The sequence below is a fragment of the Castor canadensis genome, chromosome 8 (genome assembly GCF_047511655.1).
Source record: "Castor canadensis chromosome 8, mCasCan1.hap1v2, whole genome shotgun sequence".
Lineage (NCBI taxonomy): Eukaryota > Metazoa > Chordata > Mammalia > Rodentia > Castoridae > Castor > Castor canadensis.
In genome coordinates, this window is record NC_133393.1 from 14285253 (window position 1) to 14300932 (window position 15680).

The 15680-nt window shown below is 38.4% G+C and overlaps 1 protein-coding gene across 3 annotated transcripts in view; it reads right to left on the bottom strand.

The window, feature by feature from the left end:
• Positions 1–15680, bottom strand: part of Ubr2 (ubiquitin protein ligase E3 component n-recognin 2) — a 106257-nt gene that overhangs the window by 18670 nt on the left and 71907 nt on the right. For all 3 annotated transcript variants that reach the window (XM_020157264.2, XM_074082165.1, XM_074082166.1), the window contains exons 27-36: positions 12808–12917; positions 12606–12686; positions 11723–11901; positions 10883–11082; positions 8971–9064; positions 7978–8139; positions 7359–7462; positions 6520–6598; positions 4001–4149; positions 3542–3597 (exon numbers count right to left, since the gene is read on the bottom strand). In XM_020157264.2, the coding sequence (XP_020012853.2) occupies positions 3542–3597; positions 4001–4149; positions 6520–6598; positions 7359–7462; positions 7978–8139; positions 8971–9064; positions 10883–11082; positions 11723–11901; positions 12606–12686; positions 12808–12917 (1214 nt within the window). The remainder of the gene's footprint in view (positions 1–3541; positions 3598–4000; positions 4150–6519; positions 6599–7358; positions 7463–7977; positions 8140–8970; positions 9065–10882; positions 11083–11722; positions 11902–12605; positions 12687–12807; positions 12918–15680) is intronic.

A 15680-nucleotide genomic window follows, 5' to 3' on the forward strand; every position in this document is an offset into this window, starting at 1 on the left:
AGTTATGGAAACAGCCAAGATGACCCAGCACTGACAAATGGATTAAGAAAATGTGGTATCTATACACAATGGAATTTTATGCAGCCATGAAGAAGAACGAAATGTTATCATTCGCTGGTAAATGGATGGAATTGGAGAACATCATTCTGAGTGAGGTTAGCCTGGCTCAAAAGACCAAAAATCGTATGTTCTCCCTCATATGTGGACATTAGATCAAGGGCAAACACAACAAGGGGATTGGACTATGAGCACATGATAAAAGCGAGAGCACACAAGGGAGGGGTGAGGATAGATAAGACACCTAAAAAACTAGCTAGCATTTGTTGCCCTTAATGCAGAGAAACTAAAGCAGATACCTTAAAGCAACTGAGGCCAATAGGAAAAGGGGACCAGGAACTAGAGAAAAGGTTAGATTAAAAAGAATTAACCTAGAAGGTAACACCCACACACAGGAAATCAATGTGAGTCAATGCCCTGTATAGCTATCCTTATCTCAACCAGCAAAACCCCTTGTTCCTTCCTATTATTGCTTATACTCTCTCTACAACAAAATTAGAGATAAGGGCAAAATAGTTTCTGCTGGGTATTGAGGGGAGGAGTGGGTGGTAAGGGAGGGGGTGGGGGCAGGGGGGAGAAATAAACCAAGCCTTGTATGCACATATGAATAATAAAAGAAAAATGAAAAAAAAAAAAAAGTGAGGAACACAGCAGGAACAAAACTATAGGTGACTATCAGCTGCAATCAAGTATAAGCATGCTAATGGAAAAGATGGACAGGTGAGAAGTTGGCGAGGGTTTTCTTTTTGTTTATTCTCTATTTTGCAAATTTTCAGTAATGTCATTTGGTTTAATAAATATACTAGGGCAAGATACAAGGTAGAGACAGTTACACTTGTCTAGGCAAGAAGTGTTATGGGACAACCCAGATGAGCACAGGCGGGAATGGAAAGAAGTTAACAGACTGCTGGCTAACTGGATGCAGCTGCCTAGGCCAAATGATGCATCTAATAGGACCTTAATTTTCTGACTTGATCATTTGGATGGCAGTGGTGACATTTAACTGAGAAGAATATAGGAAGAAAAAGTGACTTGGATTGTGAAACTTGATACCTTTAGGAGATCTAGGTGAAAAAATAAAAGCAGGCAATGTGGTAACTGATCTGGGTTGGAGTTACACGGGTAGGAATCATTTGGATAGCCTAACAGATGGGGGTCATGGGCAGGACTCTGGGACTTTAAGGTAACAATGAGACAATGAAGGAGAGAGAGCAGACTAAAAAGAATAGCAAGAGAGACAGAAGCATTTCACAAATCAAGTTTGTACAATGTCAAGTAAGATAAGGGTTGATGAATGCCCACCCAAAATGATAATCAGAAGAGCATTTGGTGAGCTTGACAATAGCTGCTTCCAAAAAAGTGAAGTGTTAGGAGTTGGAAGCCAAACTACAGGAGATGAAATGTGAACACTTAGCAAGAAAATGATGCTTGAGAACATGTTTTTCTTTGAAGATGGCTTGTTGTGTATAAGATTCCAGACACATGAAGGATATGAGATGAAATTAAAAACTGCAGGTGCTATTTCTTTTTTTTTATCTGCATTTAATTATTTTTCAGGGCTGCCTAGCTTGGGTGCTAGGCAAAAGGAAGAGAAGCTTGAATGCAAGAATAAATGAAGGATCGGAGCACACTTGTCCAGAGGAAGTGCCAGAAAACAAAGACAGACACCTGCCTGAGAGGGGATGGATTCCAGATCATAAAGGAAAGGATAAACCACCTTATCCTCGGCTCTCTCATTCTCTGACACAGCAGAGAAAAGTGAATGGAGAAAGAATGTCAGGGAAACAGAAGTAACTCATCTCTAATAGACACATTAAAAATAAAACTTAAAAACTTTTAATTCTTAGACATCATTTTATAAGGCTAATAAAACTTTGATAGTCAAAACCTGACAGGAACCTTTATAAAAGGCCAGCTTAACTTTGACATTAAAATTTTACAAGAAGGAACCAAGTGCCAGTGGCTCACACCTGTAACTTTAGCTACTCAGGAGGCAGAGATCAGGAGGATCCAGGCTTGAAGCCAGCCCCAAGCAAATATATTGTGAGACTCTATCTCAAAAATGCCCAACATAAAACAGGGCTGGTGGAGTGGCTCAAGTGGTAGAGTGCCTGTCTAGCAAGTGTGAGGCCCTGAGTTCAAAGTCCAAAGGCACTCAAAAAACCAATCAACCAACCAAACAAACAAAAAAAACTTTATAAGAAAGGAGATGAGGGTATGGCTTAAGTGGTAGAGCACCTGCCTAGCAAGCTTGAGGTTCTGAGTTCAAACTCCACTGCTGAGAAAAAAAAAAAAAAAAGTAGCATAATCAACACTGACCTGATAAGTCATCTCAGTCAATACTGATGTGAAATGCCATTTTGCTGTTTATATAAAGAGACAATTCAGGCTGTACTACCAGACTTTCCAAATCTCTTATGTCTGAAAGGACTCATGTATCTGTATTTTTAAAAGCCCTAAAGAGCATTTTAATGTATAATTCCCAGCTGAAAACCTCTGATGCAGAATCCATATTCCTAAAACTTTAGAAAAGGGTCTGAGCTAGGTGCATGGCCCAACCTGTCATCCTAGCTACTTAGGAGGCAGAGACTGGGAGGACTGAGGTTCAAGTCCAGCCCAAAGTTCTCCAGACTTCCATCTCAACCAATGGCTGGGTGCACATCTTGTCATCTCAGCTACACAGGGAAGCACAAATAGGAAGACTGTGGTCTAGGCTGGCCCAGGCATAAAGCAAGACCCTAACTCAAAAATAATCAACACAGAAAGGACTGGAGGAGTGGCTCAAGTGGTAGAGCACATGCCTAGCAAGTGTAAGACCCTGAGTTCAAAATCTCATTACAAAAAAAAAAAAAAAAAAAAAAAAGTCTGAGACTCTAGGTGATTGGAACGAAAAGTCAGCAAATGAATCAGGTGATAAGCAATAATACCTAGTCCACTTCAAGAGACTCTCACTTAATTGACCTGTGGTAGAGCCTGGGTGTTTTCATAAGAGTTTTACTCAGAGAAAACTTTAGATGTTGTTGCTCCCAAAGGCACTTTTATGATTTGAAGCCTGGTAGTGTATGATACTGTCAGACACCAGCTACACAGTAAAAATTATCAAGACTTGATCGTATAGTCCCTTCCTCATTTTCTTGGTATTAAATAAATGTACTCACTTTGACAATAATTTGCAATTATTTACATTTGTTTACCGAAGATGGTCAAATGTGGTAGATGGTGTTTTCTATTTTTCCCATCTTTTCAAGAGCTTAACTAAGAGCTCTGGATGACAGGAGAGGTTTAGTTACTTTCAGAAATCTATTTAAAAAAAAAAAAAGTTGAGCCACAAACAGTAGTTCTTCATCATCCTTACAGGAAAGGTACTTTACTCTGAAAGGAACAAACACTCAGCTAAAACACTATTTCAGTTTGTCAGTTTAGAAGAAGCAGGGCCACAGAATTTTCATCTCATCCTTTCATGAACTGAGTAAACGGAACTTACCAGTCTGCAAGGCAAAGGACCAAACAATGGCTTCTCTTCATCACTCAAAATTCTTTCTGTGGATTAAAAAGGGTTAAGATGATAAATTTTGTTATATATATCTGATTACAATATTTTAAGAAGTTAAATTCTTTCTTCAGAATATAACATTGTTAGGTTCTGGAATCTTTAAGTCATTTCACAAGAATTAATTCTGGATGAAAAGTAAAAATAGATTCCCTTGACTAATAAATAGCTGTAACAACCATCTAATGTTAAATAAATGTAACAACCACTGTGGTTAGTTTATAAGCTGTCAAACTAGTGTTCTGTCAATACACTGTATTCCCTGCTTTATATCTTTGTATTGTTCTTTAAAATTGTTGTCCACTTTAAACATTCCTTTAAACCAGGATTCTTTAGAAAATTCTAATCAACATTTGCTTGTGATTTAAAGAGATGCAAGTGTAAATCTCTTACCTATGCTCTGGATGGTGTATGCACAACTACCCCAGCACATAATGGGTACACGTGGATCATCTTCATTGGGATGAACCTTTAGTCCCACCTTATAGGTAGCAGTTCCAAATGTTGTTAGCATTTCTTTTATGCTGTCAGAATAAGGGTCCCTGAAGTGAACACATACAGGATTAGCTCAATGTGTACGTCAATAAATGGTTCGGTTTCTTAGCAGCTCTTTCGCATATTGGAGTTGAACCGCTTAACTTGTACCTGGAGATGGCTGCGTGCAAAGGGGAATGGGAGAGAGCTAACAGTCCGAGCCTGAGGGAAGTCAGGCAGAGAAGCCCAGGGCTAAACACAGGGTATCAGGTGAAAGTCTGCATGCAGATTATTCTGAGTTAGCAGTGCATACTCATTGCCACAGAGCTAATTTGCTTTCCAGTGAAGAATCCTCAGAGGAAAGTTGTTTACACATTGATACTTGGGGACCTAAGGGTAAAAGATTGGTGGTGACCTGACAAATGAGGCTCACAAGTCAGCTCCAATGTGCCTTTTAGGTATTCAGTGAGTTACCTAACGACCAATAAATATTTAAGAAAAGCATAGAAGACAGAAATCGAAACAAACAAGCAGAAATAATATCTGGGGTGAGGGTATGGTTCAGTGGCAGAATGCATAAGCAAGGCCCTGGGTTCAAGTCAAAACAAAAAGACCCCAGGGAAAATAACAACAACTAATTAGAAAATTAAAGGATCAATCTAAGACAGCCAACAGTGAGCTAACAGCCAGACCACCTCAAAGAATAGAAACTCCAAAAGCAGAAAATTATCTAAGATGCCACATAAGGAAACTCAGAACTGAAGGACATGAAGATTAGAAGGAGTTACTAAAAACTTAGGTGAATGAATGAAAAAGATTCACATACTGAGGATTAGCACACTGGGACAAACAGAAGATCCCAATAGTTCCCAGAAGTAGTAAGTTACAAAGGAACAGGAATCAGAATGGCATTAATATCTCAGTATGCTAGAAGGTCCTAAACAAGGCCTTCAAAACATGAAGAGTCAAGCAAGGTGTTGCATGCCTGTAATCCCAATGCTCAGGAGGCTGAGGAATGAAGATTGAGTTTGAGGCTAGCTTGGGCTATAGAGTGAGATTCTGTCTCAAAAATCAAAAAACAAACAAATAACAACTCCCACCTCCAAACCAAAAAACAGTGGATAAAAATTTACTTCTGACCTAGAATTCTATGTTCAAATTATCAAGGAAGCATATACCAAATGTAAAACTAAATACAAAAATTTAACATGCAGTTATCCTTTCTTAGGAGTCTGCTGAAGGACGCACCTGTGTAAGGAGTAAACTAGGAAAGAGGAAGATGCATATTTAGAACACAAGAGGAGTACGGACAAGGAGAGTCTCAAGGTGAAGCTGCGCCCTGTCTGACTGGTGCAGGACAGAAGCTCTTGGGGGAGGGAGGGCGCTAAGACAGGAGGTCACCTGCAAGTCTGAGTACTTGGACAAGCTAGATATGGGACAGGCCTACATTCAGGAAAAAAGAATTAGAAACACACATAGAAAACCAACTACAAGAAAAAGACATGGCAATTTTTAACTAGAGGAAAACAAACTGCACAAGAAAGGAAATACAGCACGTAACTTATATCAGACAAAGTCCAATTATAGTACAAAAACTGGTTTGCCAAAAACTGTGAAATCACCAGTCAACAAAAAGATGGTGAATTGGAAATATGGAAGTAGGGTTGGGGGTGTAGTCCAGTGGAAGAGCATTAAGGAAGGAAGGAAGGAAGGGGTCAGGGAAGGAAGGAGAGAAGGAGCTGGTGATAATACTAAAAGAGACAGACAAAATGACAGGACTGGGAGTGGGGAGTCAGGCAGGACTGATTTTTTTATTCAGGCCTTCCCATTCTGCATTTATTGTTACTTAGTACACACCACGCACAACTTCTAGGTGGAACATCATCTCACCCCTATAAAACCTGTGAATCGCTCTCATCTTATAGATGAGGGTACTGAAGTACAGAGAAGTTAAGTAATTTACTTAGAGTTACACAGCTAAAAGCAGTGGTGTTGGGAACTTAAATCTAAGCAATACTTTGTAACTAGTTGTCTACTGGGTAGAATTGGGTTGAAATACTCTGGTTTTGGTCTTTGGTTACTAAGAGTTTGGTGGGCCCATAAACAAATGTGGAAGTCAGAAGGAAACATGGGCCTTGGTGGGGAAGCTGAGAAGGGTAGATTACATGCCTTGAGGAGATGTCAAGGGGATGAGCTACAGGGACAGCAGCAGGTGAGCAATGCAGAGCAGGAGAGTTTGGAGAGTGAAACAAGCCACTGGGTGTGTTGATGGTTTTTCAATACACTGCAATAAATGTATGTAATGCTTTACTGCAGAATTCAAGGTCCATATCCTGTAATATTTTGCTCTCTAGCTTGCCAAATCATATCACTAACCGCTGACTTAAATTCTCATTTCAAATGGGCCAAATTAAAAAGACATAAAATAATATACTCACTTAGGATGAAAACTAGGCCTGAATCCTTCAGGGAGCTGAAATTCATTTATATTTTCTAAATTCTTTGAAGAGGAAGCATCTACAGAAACAGGCATTTTATACATTATTCAACAGATCACCGTATTATACAATATTTCAGTCATGTAGGCCAGAAAATAAAAACCTAAAAAAATTTCCAATTAATAAAAACTGGCATGATACCCACATAAAGCATGACACATACTGGAGCTCTGGCTGATCAAGTCACTTGCTTTGGTTACCTATGCTTTTCTCATATGATAGACACTAGAACATCAACAAAAAGGAATATTCTATTTTGTTTCTGTGAAAACCAATGACATAAATCCACAGGCTACTGAGTGCAGTGTGTGGTCTATGAAACTTGGGGGGCTCTGGGGTTGCTGATAGTGAAGTGAGTCTGCCCACCAAAAACTAAAGCTGATTCAATACTTAGTCATGACTCCCAAATTCCCCAAGCTCTTCAGTAGAATGAGAGAATAAGTGAGAAGTATTCATTATAAACTTCATGAGCTAGTGTGTTTTCAAGGAGAGTTACACTGAATTTAAGAGAAAGAAAATTAGAATGAATTAGATTATTTATTTTAATTTTTTGAGATGGGATCCCACTATGTAGCACAGACTGGACTCAAATTTGAGATCCTCCTGTCTCAGCATCTCAAGTGCTGGGATTTCAGCTGTGCACCATCACACCTGGCTTGAACCAAATTTTCCCATGTGAGGTTTCATTTTTAAATACATTAAAACAATTTCTTCTGGAAATATATTTTCCAGGCACCTCAGACTTCAGAGAAGAAAGAAAACAGACTGCCAGAACTTACTAGGGATACTTTCTTCTTTCCTAAGAGCCCGTAATGCTTTTATTTGATGAGATAATGTTTTAATCCACTGAATCAGATTTGGTTGATCAGAAAAATTTAATCTCCTAGAAAAAATTGTAGAGAGTATTTAGTACTTTACTGTTATTTAAGCTTAGTTATTTATTAGTTTACAAAAGATTTCTTAAATCTTTACAGGTATATTTTAGACACACTTTGAATATTCAGGCTAGGGGAAAATTTGCTGCATAAGAAAAAAAATCAGAATATGGGCTGCCCCACCTGCCTCTACAGTCTTACTGAGCATCTTTAAGAAGTATAAAGAGAATATTTAAAGTAGGGCCCTAGAAATAAGGAAGATACTTGATTTTCAGGAATACATAGGAATTTTATATCTTCTATAGTACAATGGGTGAATAAAAAACTTAAATTTCTGCCTGGTCCTCTCTAAAAACGAAAATCATATTCCACAAATCTGCCAGAAGAAATGTCTAAATAAAAATTTGGAAAGTATCTGGGAAACATGCAAATACTGAGGGCGAGTTCCCCTGCTGGTTTAGTACTTCATTATCTTCAAAACAAATTGCTGCTTCATTACAAGATGTTATGAGCCAACATTTACCTGTTAAAAATATTTCTTGGAGGAGGCAGCAGAGGAATAACAGTGTTACTCAAGCATTCGCAAAGGGGGCAGAGGAATTCTCCATTCTCTACATCATAGCTTGTGTGCAAACGCAATCTCTGCTGCCTTCGTTGCTCTTTAGCTTGAACGGAATCAAAATACCTTTACAATTAGAGAACAGGTGGCGTCAAAATTGATGGTAATTTGTTTTAATGAGAATCACAAACTTCAACATGTTCAATCATCTGTTTCCACAAATATTTCAAAAACAAAAAACTTTAAATGAACTGAATTATTTTTAACAGTGGCACTGTGATTTGTTTTACCACTCAAACTGGAGTAAGAATTCTAAAACAGGAAAATAAAAACATACTGACTTGCCAATAAGCATTTCAAAAGCAGCAACAGAAATTTTTTGGTGCTACTGCTGCCTGAACCATTCCTAAGAGCTGGTGGCTACTTGTTTGGGGCAGTTCACACTAAGTGAGCACAGTGCTAGGGTAATGGTATTGATCTGTTGGTTTTGTAAAAGCACAGAAAGCACTAAGGGAGAACAAGTTTAGGGTTTTGTCATCTTAGCACAGGGAGTAATGAAAATCTTGGGAGTAACAGAGCAAATATTAACCCCTTTGGATTCCAGAGCTGCCACCATAGATCTGAAAAAAGACATTACTCATCTATAGTTTATCCCACTATAAAAACTCCTTTTCTTCTTCTAGCTTATCAGATACAGATCTACTTTCCTTCTTTGGTGGGACAAAGAGATTCTAGTATAAAGTTAGATAAAAAAATATCTGATATACTCTGAAGTTTCTAATTATTTCTTTAAATTTATGACCAAGCAAATGGATTTATTATTTATTAGGGAACTATGGAATTTTTTGGTCAACATTGTTGATTCTTTTTGTCTAGAATGAAATTTCCTTTACTTAAAAATTCAATTTTGAACCTTCAGATAAGCTTCTCTTGACTAATATTAAGAATATAAATTACCTTTGCCAACAATGGGCATGCATAATATGCCCACAGCTACCAGTGTGTGTTCCACAAGACAGATCAGGGTGCATGAATAATGGATCATACTTTTCTGCATTGCAAAACAAACAAACAAACAAAAAACAAAACAAAAAACCAAGTATTTAATTTTCCTATAATAAATGTGCAATTTTAAATCTGTGAAATCCTTGATAAGGACTATGAACTTGAAATGAAAACACTAGTTTATTCTTTGCACTTGAGACACCACTAATTTATGCAAAATTCTCTAATTTTTATCACCCTGAGAAAGTTAATTAAACATTCCTGAACTGTAAACAAAACCGGAACTCGGTAAGTAGTCAGTCCTCTGTATCTGTGAGTTCTGCAACTGCATATTCAATTAAGGCTAGATCAAAAAATATTTGAGAAAAAAAAGCTTCTATATTGTACATCCTCAGCACTATGCCACTTTATAAGACTTGAGTATCTGTGATTTTGGTTTCTATTGGGGGTCCTGCAACCAATCCTCAATGGGCACTAAAGGATGACTATATATATATCCAGTCTTTGGTCACTGAAAAATTCCAGTTCCCTCCACACTGTCCTTATGCCTTGAGATCAAGGTAAAAAAGGATAATTTCATGGGGTGCCATTAATATGTTCAGAGCGTATGGGTTACAAAGCTGATGAAACATTCAAGCCCACACCAGGTCGGATAGGGAAAAAAAGAAATTCAGTCTCTGGTGCTAATTTTTATAGTGAAAGTAGTTGGGATTGCACTTAGTGCCAGCCAAAGCTTTTTCATCAGGAAATAATGATTAGAACTTTATCTTTGGCTTAAAATACATTTATAAAACACCTAGTTTAAAGAAGAAGCAGACCAATGCTTTATAATTAGGATGCTTCAGAGTCACATTGTGAAAACCTTCCTTAGAGAGAAAAGGTGGTCCTATGAGCCTTCTTTACATCCTGCAATATAAAAGGCTTGGGTAAAGAAGTGCTTTGGAAACTCCTAAGAGATGATTTCTACTGAAGAAGTTCAATGGGTGCCACACATAAGCATATGAACAACAGAAACAAGCTGAAGAGTACAAATATACAGCTGTGCAGTTCAAATCCCCTGCAGAAATGCCCAACTTCCTCAGTTGTTGGAAGAGGACCCTTACCTGCTATCCCTCCTTGAGTGAAAATTGCCTCATTCAAGGTCAGATTTCTTTCCATGGTGCCTGAAACCCATTGTTCATCATTGCTAGAGTGCAAGATCAGCCCTCTCACCCAACACAGGGCAGTTCTGAAGGGCTGTCCAGCTCAAGCTCCCACCAGGTTGGCTGAGGCCTTCTGGGCACTACACTGTAGCTCAACCTCTCCCTTTGCCCAAATCTACTCCTGTCCCCTCCTTTCCATACATGCTGACCCTAAGGCTATCCCTAATAAATGTTCTCGACAAAGGACTGTTTTCTGGAGAATCTTTTTGTGGTAATATTGTTATTCTGAGTTCAAATCTGGTTCCAGGATTGCTGCAACACAGGCTAACTGGCAACACTATTCTGAAGACAGTCAAATCTGGCACTGTTCATGAGATAAAATACTGTTATTTTAGTGTGTCAACAAATTATGAGGACTTTACAAATATGCTGAATGATGGGAAAGAGCCATCAGTATCAAGGTGTGCCAATGTCACATCACAAAGTAAAGTTTGCTTTGAATTCCTGCTCTACACTTACCAGCTGTGAGATTCAGGCATGGTACTTAGCCTTGTGCAGTGGTTCCACATCTACGAAGTGAGCAATTCTTGTCTAGTTACCTGCTAAAGAGACTATCAAGCCTATGGAGTAATTACTAGATTAATAAAACCTCTACCTATCACCAAGTACACTAACTGGCAGCCATTACTAATAGGGAGGATGAAGACTTAGCTGTGACTTACCTGGGTCCTGAATGAATTTACTTCTGTTTTTTGATAGTACCGTTGATCTTTGAACAAATGCTGCCAAGACCATTGCTCTGCTTTCCACATTAACTTCTTGTTCTTCTTGACACAATATGCAGGTAACAAACTGTCTGTGTTCAGGGACCTGAGTTTGTGCTGGACCCAAAGCTGTAAGTGTCATATCTGAAACTACAGGGCTATAATAAAATAAAAAGGGTATAGAAACAATGAACGAACCTAAGAAGTTTCTATATAATCAGAAAACAATAGACTCCAGGTATATATATATATGTATATATATATATATATATATATATATATACACACATATATATATATGTGTATATATATATATATATATATATATACACACATATATATATGTGTGTATATATATATATATATATATATATATATACACATATATATATATATACACACATATATATATATATATACACATATATATGTATATATATATATATTCTAACATGTTTTGATGACCTGACTTGCTAAAGTCTTTCACATGTGAAAGCCATCTCCTTTAATGTTCACCATCCATGCACAACATACCCAGATGCTGAGCCTACAGTACACAACGTTCTTTCCTGAATGTCAAAGGTCTTCTGCAAGGAAGAGCACTTGAGGTATACACGTGAATTATCTAGAACCAGAGGTTTCTAAGATGAACTCCTCTAATTGGAGGCTACAAAATTTACCTATCAAATCGACTCAATTACCTGAAGATTAAAAATGTACCTATAAGGAGAAAAAGCAATGCAATGTTGTTTCTAGAACCACCGGCAAAGACAATACACATAGGACCATTTTCTTTACCTATTCTCAAGAATGGCAGAGGTAGAGGCATCCAGTTCTAATGTCTGCTGAAAGAGTTCTTTGTTCTCATCAATAAAGTGCCGCTGCATCTCAGACATTTGGGCCATGATCTTTTCTCTGCGCAGCCTAGCAATCTCGGCTTTTCTCTTCCTCTCAGCTTTGTCTTTGTCTCTTGTGCTCTGAAATTATGCTTCACTCAATTAGATCTTTAGGTGCTACATTCACATGTTTTCCCCAAGGAAAAATATCTTTATTATAAATATTAACTAAAAAATATTCTACCATCTTAACTATTTAAATGAAAACCTCTTAACCTGACAAATTAAAAAAAAAAGAAAAAAAGAAAAGCCACAAGAATAACAGATAGTGGCAGAGCTGAGCACAGTGCTTACTCCTATAATCTAAGCTACTTGGGAGGGGGAGACCCAGTCAGGGCAAAATGTTCATGAGACCCCATCTCAACCAATAAAAAGTTGGATGTAGTGACACATGCCTGTCAGCTACATAGGACAATCACAGTGCAGGCATAAAAGCGAGGTTGTATTTAAAAATATCTAAGGGGTGGTGCTGTGGCTCAAGTGGTAGGCACCTGAGCCTAGTTCAAGGCAAGTGCAAGGACATAAGTTCAAACTCAAGTACTGACAAAAAGAGAGATGAGAGAGAGAGGGAGAGAGAGAGAGAGAGAGAAATACCTAAAACAAAAAGGGCTACCATATGGCTCAAGTGATAGAGTGCCTGCCTAGTAAGCACAAAGCCCAGTACAAGAAAAAAAAAAAAGTGGACATTTTTTGCATAATATCAACTATGCACTTATTGCAGGTAAGTTTAATTTGTTCATATGGAAACTAGCTACAGTTTTTCTGCATTATTGTATTTTTTATACCTCTTCCATTATGGTTCCTTCTGTCTCTGCCATGGGACTAGCAGATGAACTCTCTCTTATCTTCTTAATAGCATTAAAAGTCTATTAAAAAAACAAAAGAATCAGTTATTCTGAAGCTCTGAAACATTATCATTATCACAATGTATACATAACAAATGTTTACTATTTCTCACAGAGAGTAGAGCAATTCAGGAAGCATTACCTTTAATATCCACCTGATCATGTCTTTGTGGACTTGTAGGTAGGGAGCATTCTGTAGTGTCTCCAGCATAGCTAGTATGCTTGGAGAGTTGTTTGGTGCTTCACCAGGTTCTACAGCAGAAAAGTAACAGGCATGATCACAACAGCAAGCACGTCACAGCACTTATTCTTACATATGAGACAAGCACAGTTGCTTATATCTCCTTGTCCAACATCTGACTTCAGAGCTCTGCTTACAGACCTTCCATACTGCTCACGAAAGTGACATACTTGTACTTTACAAATTGTTAACAATTAGAATTCTTTAAGTATTTTCAAAACTGACTGTTTACACCAAGCCATTATTTTAATATGGGCTCTAGCAAAATTAAAATTAATTAGGATGATGGGGGTATGTATATGTATAAATGTTCCTATTTACCTGGATATTTTCTTTAGCAAAATCTAGACTCAAGATAAAATTTCTTCCCTCTCTAAACTTATTGCTTACTTTTTTGGGGGTGGTGAGGGGTGGGAGTGAGGTTTGAACTCAGGGATTCACACTTGCAAAGCAGGCATTCTACTGCTTAAGCCACACCTCCAGTTATTTCTGGAGATGGGAGGAGAAGTCTTCAACTATTTGCTTGGATGGGCATCGACTCACAACCCTCCCAACCTCAGTGTCCCACGCAGCTAGGATTATAGGCATGAGCCTCTGGTGCCTGGCTCAAGCCCATATTCTTGAGTTCACAAGTGTCCAGTTATTTATTTTCTTGACTTATGTGCAATCATTCTGGCAAAATATTCTTCTTTCCTAAGAGGGAGAAGGACTGAATTATGTCATCCTTAATATTCTTCCAGATCTAAAATTCTGTGGTTACCTACTGGGGATCTGACTCTAGATGAGGAGAGAGGTTTCTTCACAAATAAATACACAATATGTCTTTATACATAAAATGTTTTTAAAAAGTAAGAGCAATGTCCAAAGAAAGTGGCTGTTTAAAAAAAGAAACAAATGGAAAGTGAGAAAAAGCCTGCTATCTTATAGTGATGAGTGAATGAATTCAGGGAGTTTTCTGTGTGACTACCCTAATGTAAACACTGGAGACCAAGAAGGCGAGAAGACACAATGTTAATCCATGGAAAGAATATTGGCAGTGAAACTTGTGGGCAAAGCTGGCACTGACACTGAGAGCATCCAATGGGGAAAGGCAGCTCCAGCCGAGCCCTCTTGCTCCCATTTACTTGGATAAAGGAAGACAGGAAAACTTAAGAGATCTAGTGGTAACAGACTACTTCCTGCCCCTGCCCCTGCCCCTCCCCTGCAGGATATGTATTCTCACTGCCCTTAATCATTTAGGAAGAAATGGCACAGAATAATGTGGGTTTACTAGGGTTTGAACTAAGGGCCTCACACTTGTGAAACAGGTGCTCTACCTCTTGAGCCCATTCCACCAGCCTTTTTTTTTTTTTTTAAGTTCTAGAAATTCACAAATGGCTATCATAGCATCATAAATTCATTTACAAACATCTCAACAAATGGTTGACTGCAGGTCCAGGCATGGAAAGAACAAGCTGAGCCTCGTTATCTCTGGGTCCAGCAAGGGAGTTGGTGCTCAAATACTAATGTGGCCAGGTCAAAGGACTTAGAACTGACTGACTGCATGGACTGCCACTAACCCAAAGTGACACAGTATAAGCATCAAAATAAATAATAAAGCTGGGCACCAGTGGCCCATGCCTGTAATCCTAGCTATATGGGAGGATGAGATCTGGAGGATCACGGTTCAAGGCCAGCCTGGGCAAATAGTTTGTAAGACCCCCATCTCTAAAGTAAACACAGCAAAATGTATTGTAGGTATGGCTCCAGCAGTATAGTGCCTGCTTTGCAAGCATGAAGCCCTGAGTTCAAAAACCAGTACCACCACCATCAACAAAACCCCACAAATAATAAGGATAATAAGGGGCCAGGTATGGTGTGTACTCTTGTAATTCCAGCTGCTTGGAAGGCAGACATGGATAGAAGACTGTAGTTTGAGGACAGCCTGGGCAAAAATCAGTGAGACCCTATCTCAAAAACAAGTGGGGGTTTGGGGGTGCATGCCTGAAATCTCAAGCTCCTTGGAAGGCAGTTATTAGAGGACTGAGGTCTGAGGCCAGTCTGGACAAAAGCGTGAGAGCCTAGTTGAGCAACAAACTAAAAGTAAAGGACTGGTAGAGTGGCTCAAGTGGTAGAGCACTTGCCTAGCAAGCTTGAGGCCCTGAGTCTAACATCCACTACTGAAAAAACTTTTTCTTTTAAAAGATACATAAAAATGACTTAAAAGCACTGAATAACAGCCCATGAATAATATAAAAACAAATAACCCAAACAAAAAAAGAGTTAAAGTTGCCACCATCATGGGTAATACTGACTGCTTATTCTGAAAATCAAAGAAAGAAAAAATTTTCTTTAAGAAGTGAAAATGTTATGATGTGCACAGTGGTTCAAAAAAGTGTGTGAATATAAAAATAAACACATAAAAAAACCAATAGTGAATCTTGGTGTCAGGTACATAGATGTTTGCTGTACAACTCTTTCAACTTGTACATATGCTTGAAATTTTTTTTGGTGGTACTGGAGATTGATGCCAGTAATGTTTGAAAATTTAAAAACAGGGTCGGGCATTGTGGTATATGTAATCCTAGCTATTCAGGAAGCAGAGGCAGGAGGATCTTGAGTTCAAGGCTAGTCTGGGCAAAGGTAGCAAAATCAAGTCTCAAAAAAGGGTTGGGGGTATGGCTCAAGTGGCAGAGCACTTACCTAGTATGCTCAAGGCTCTGGATTCAAGCCACATTATGTTGTATAAAAATACAGTTCAATCCTCTATAGCTAACTTTCTTATTTTTAAAATG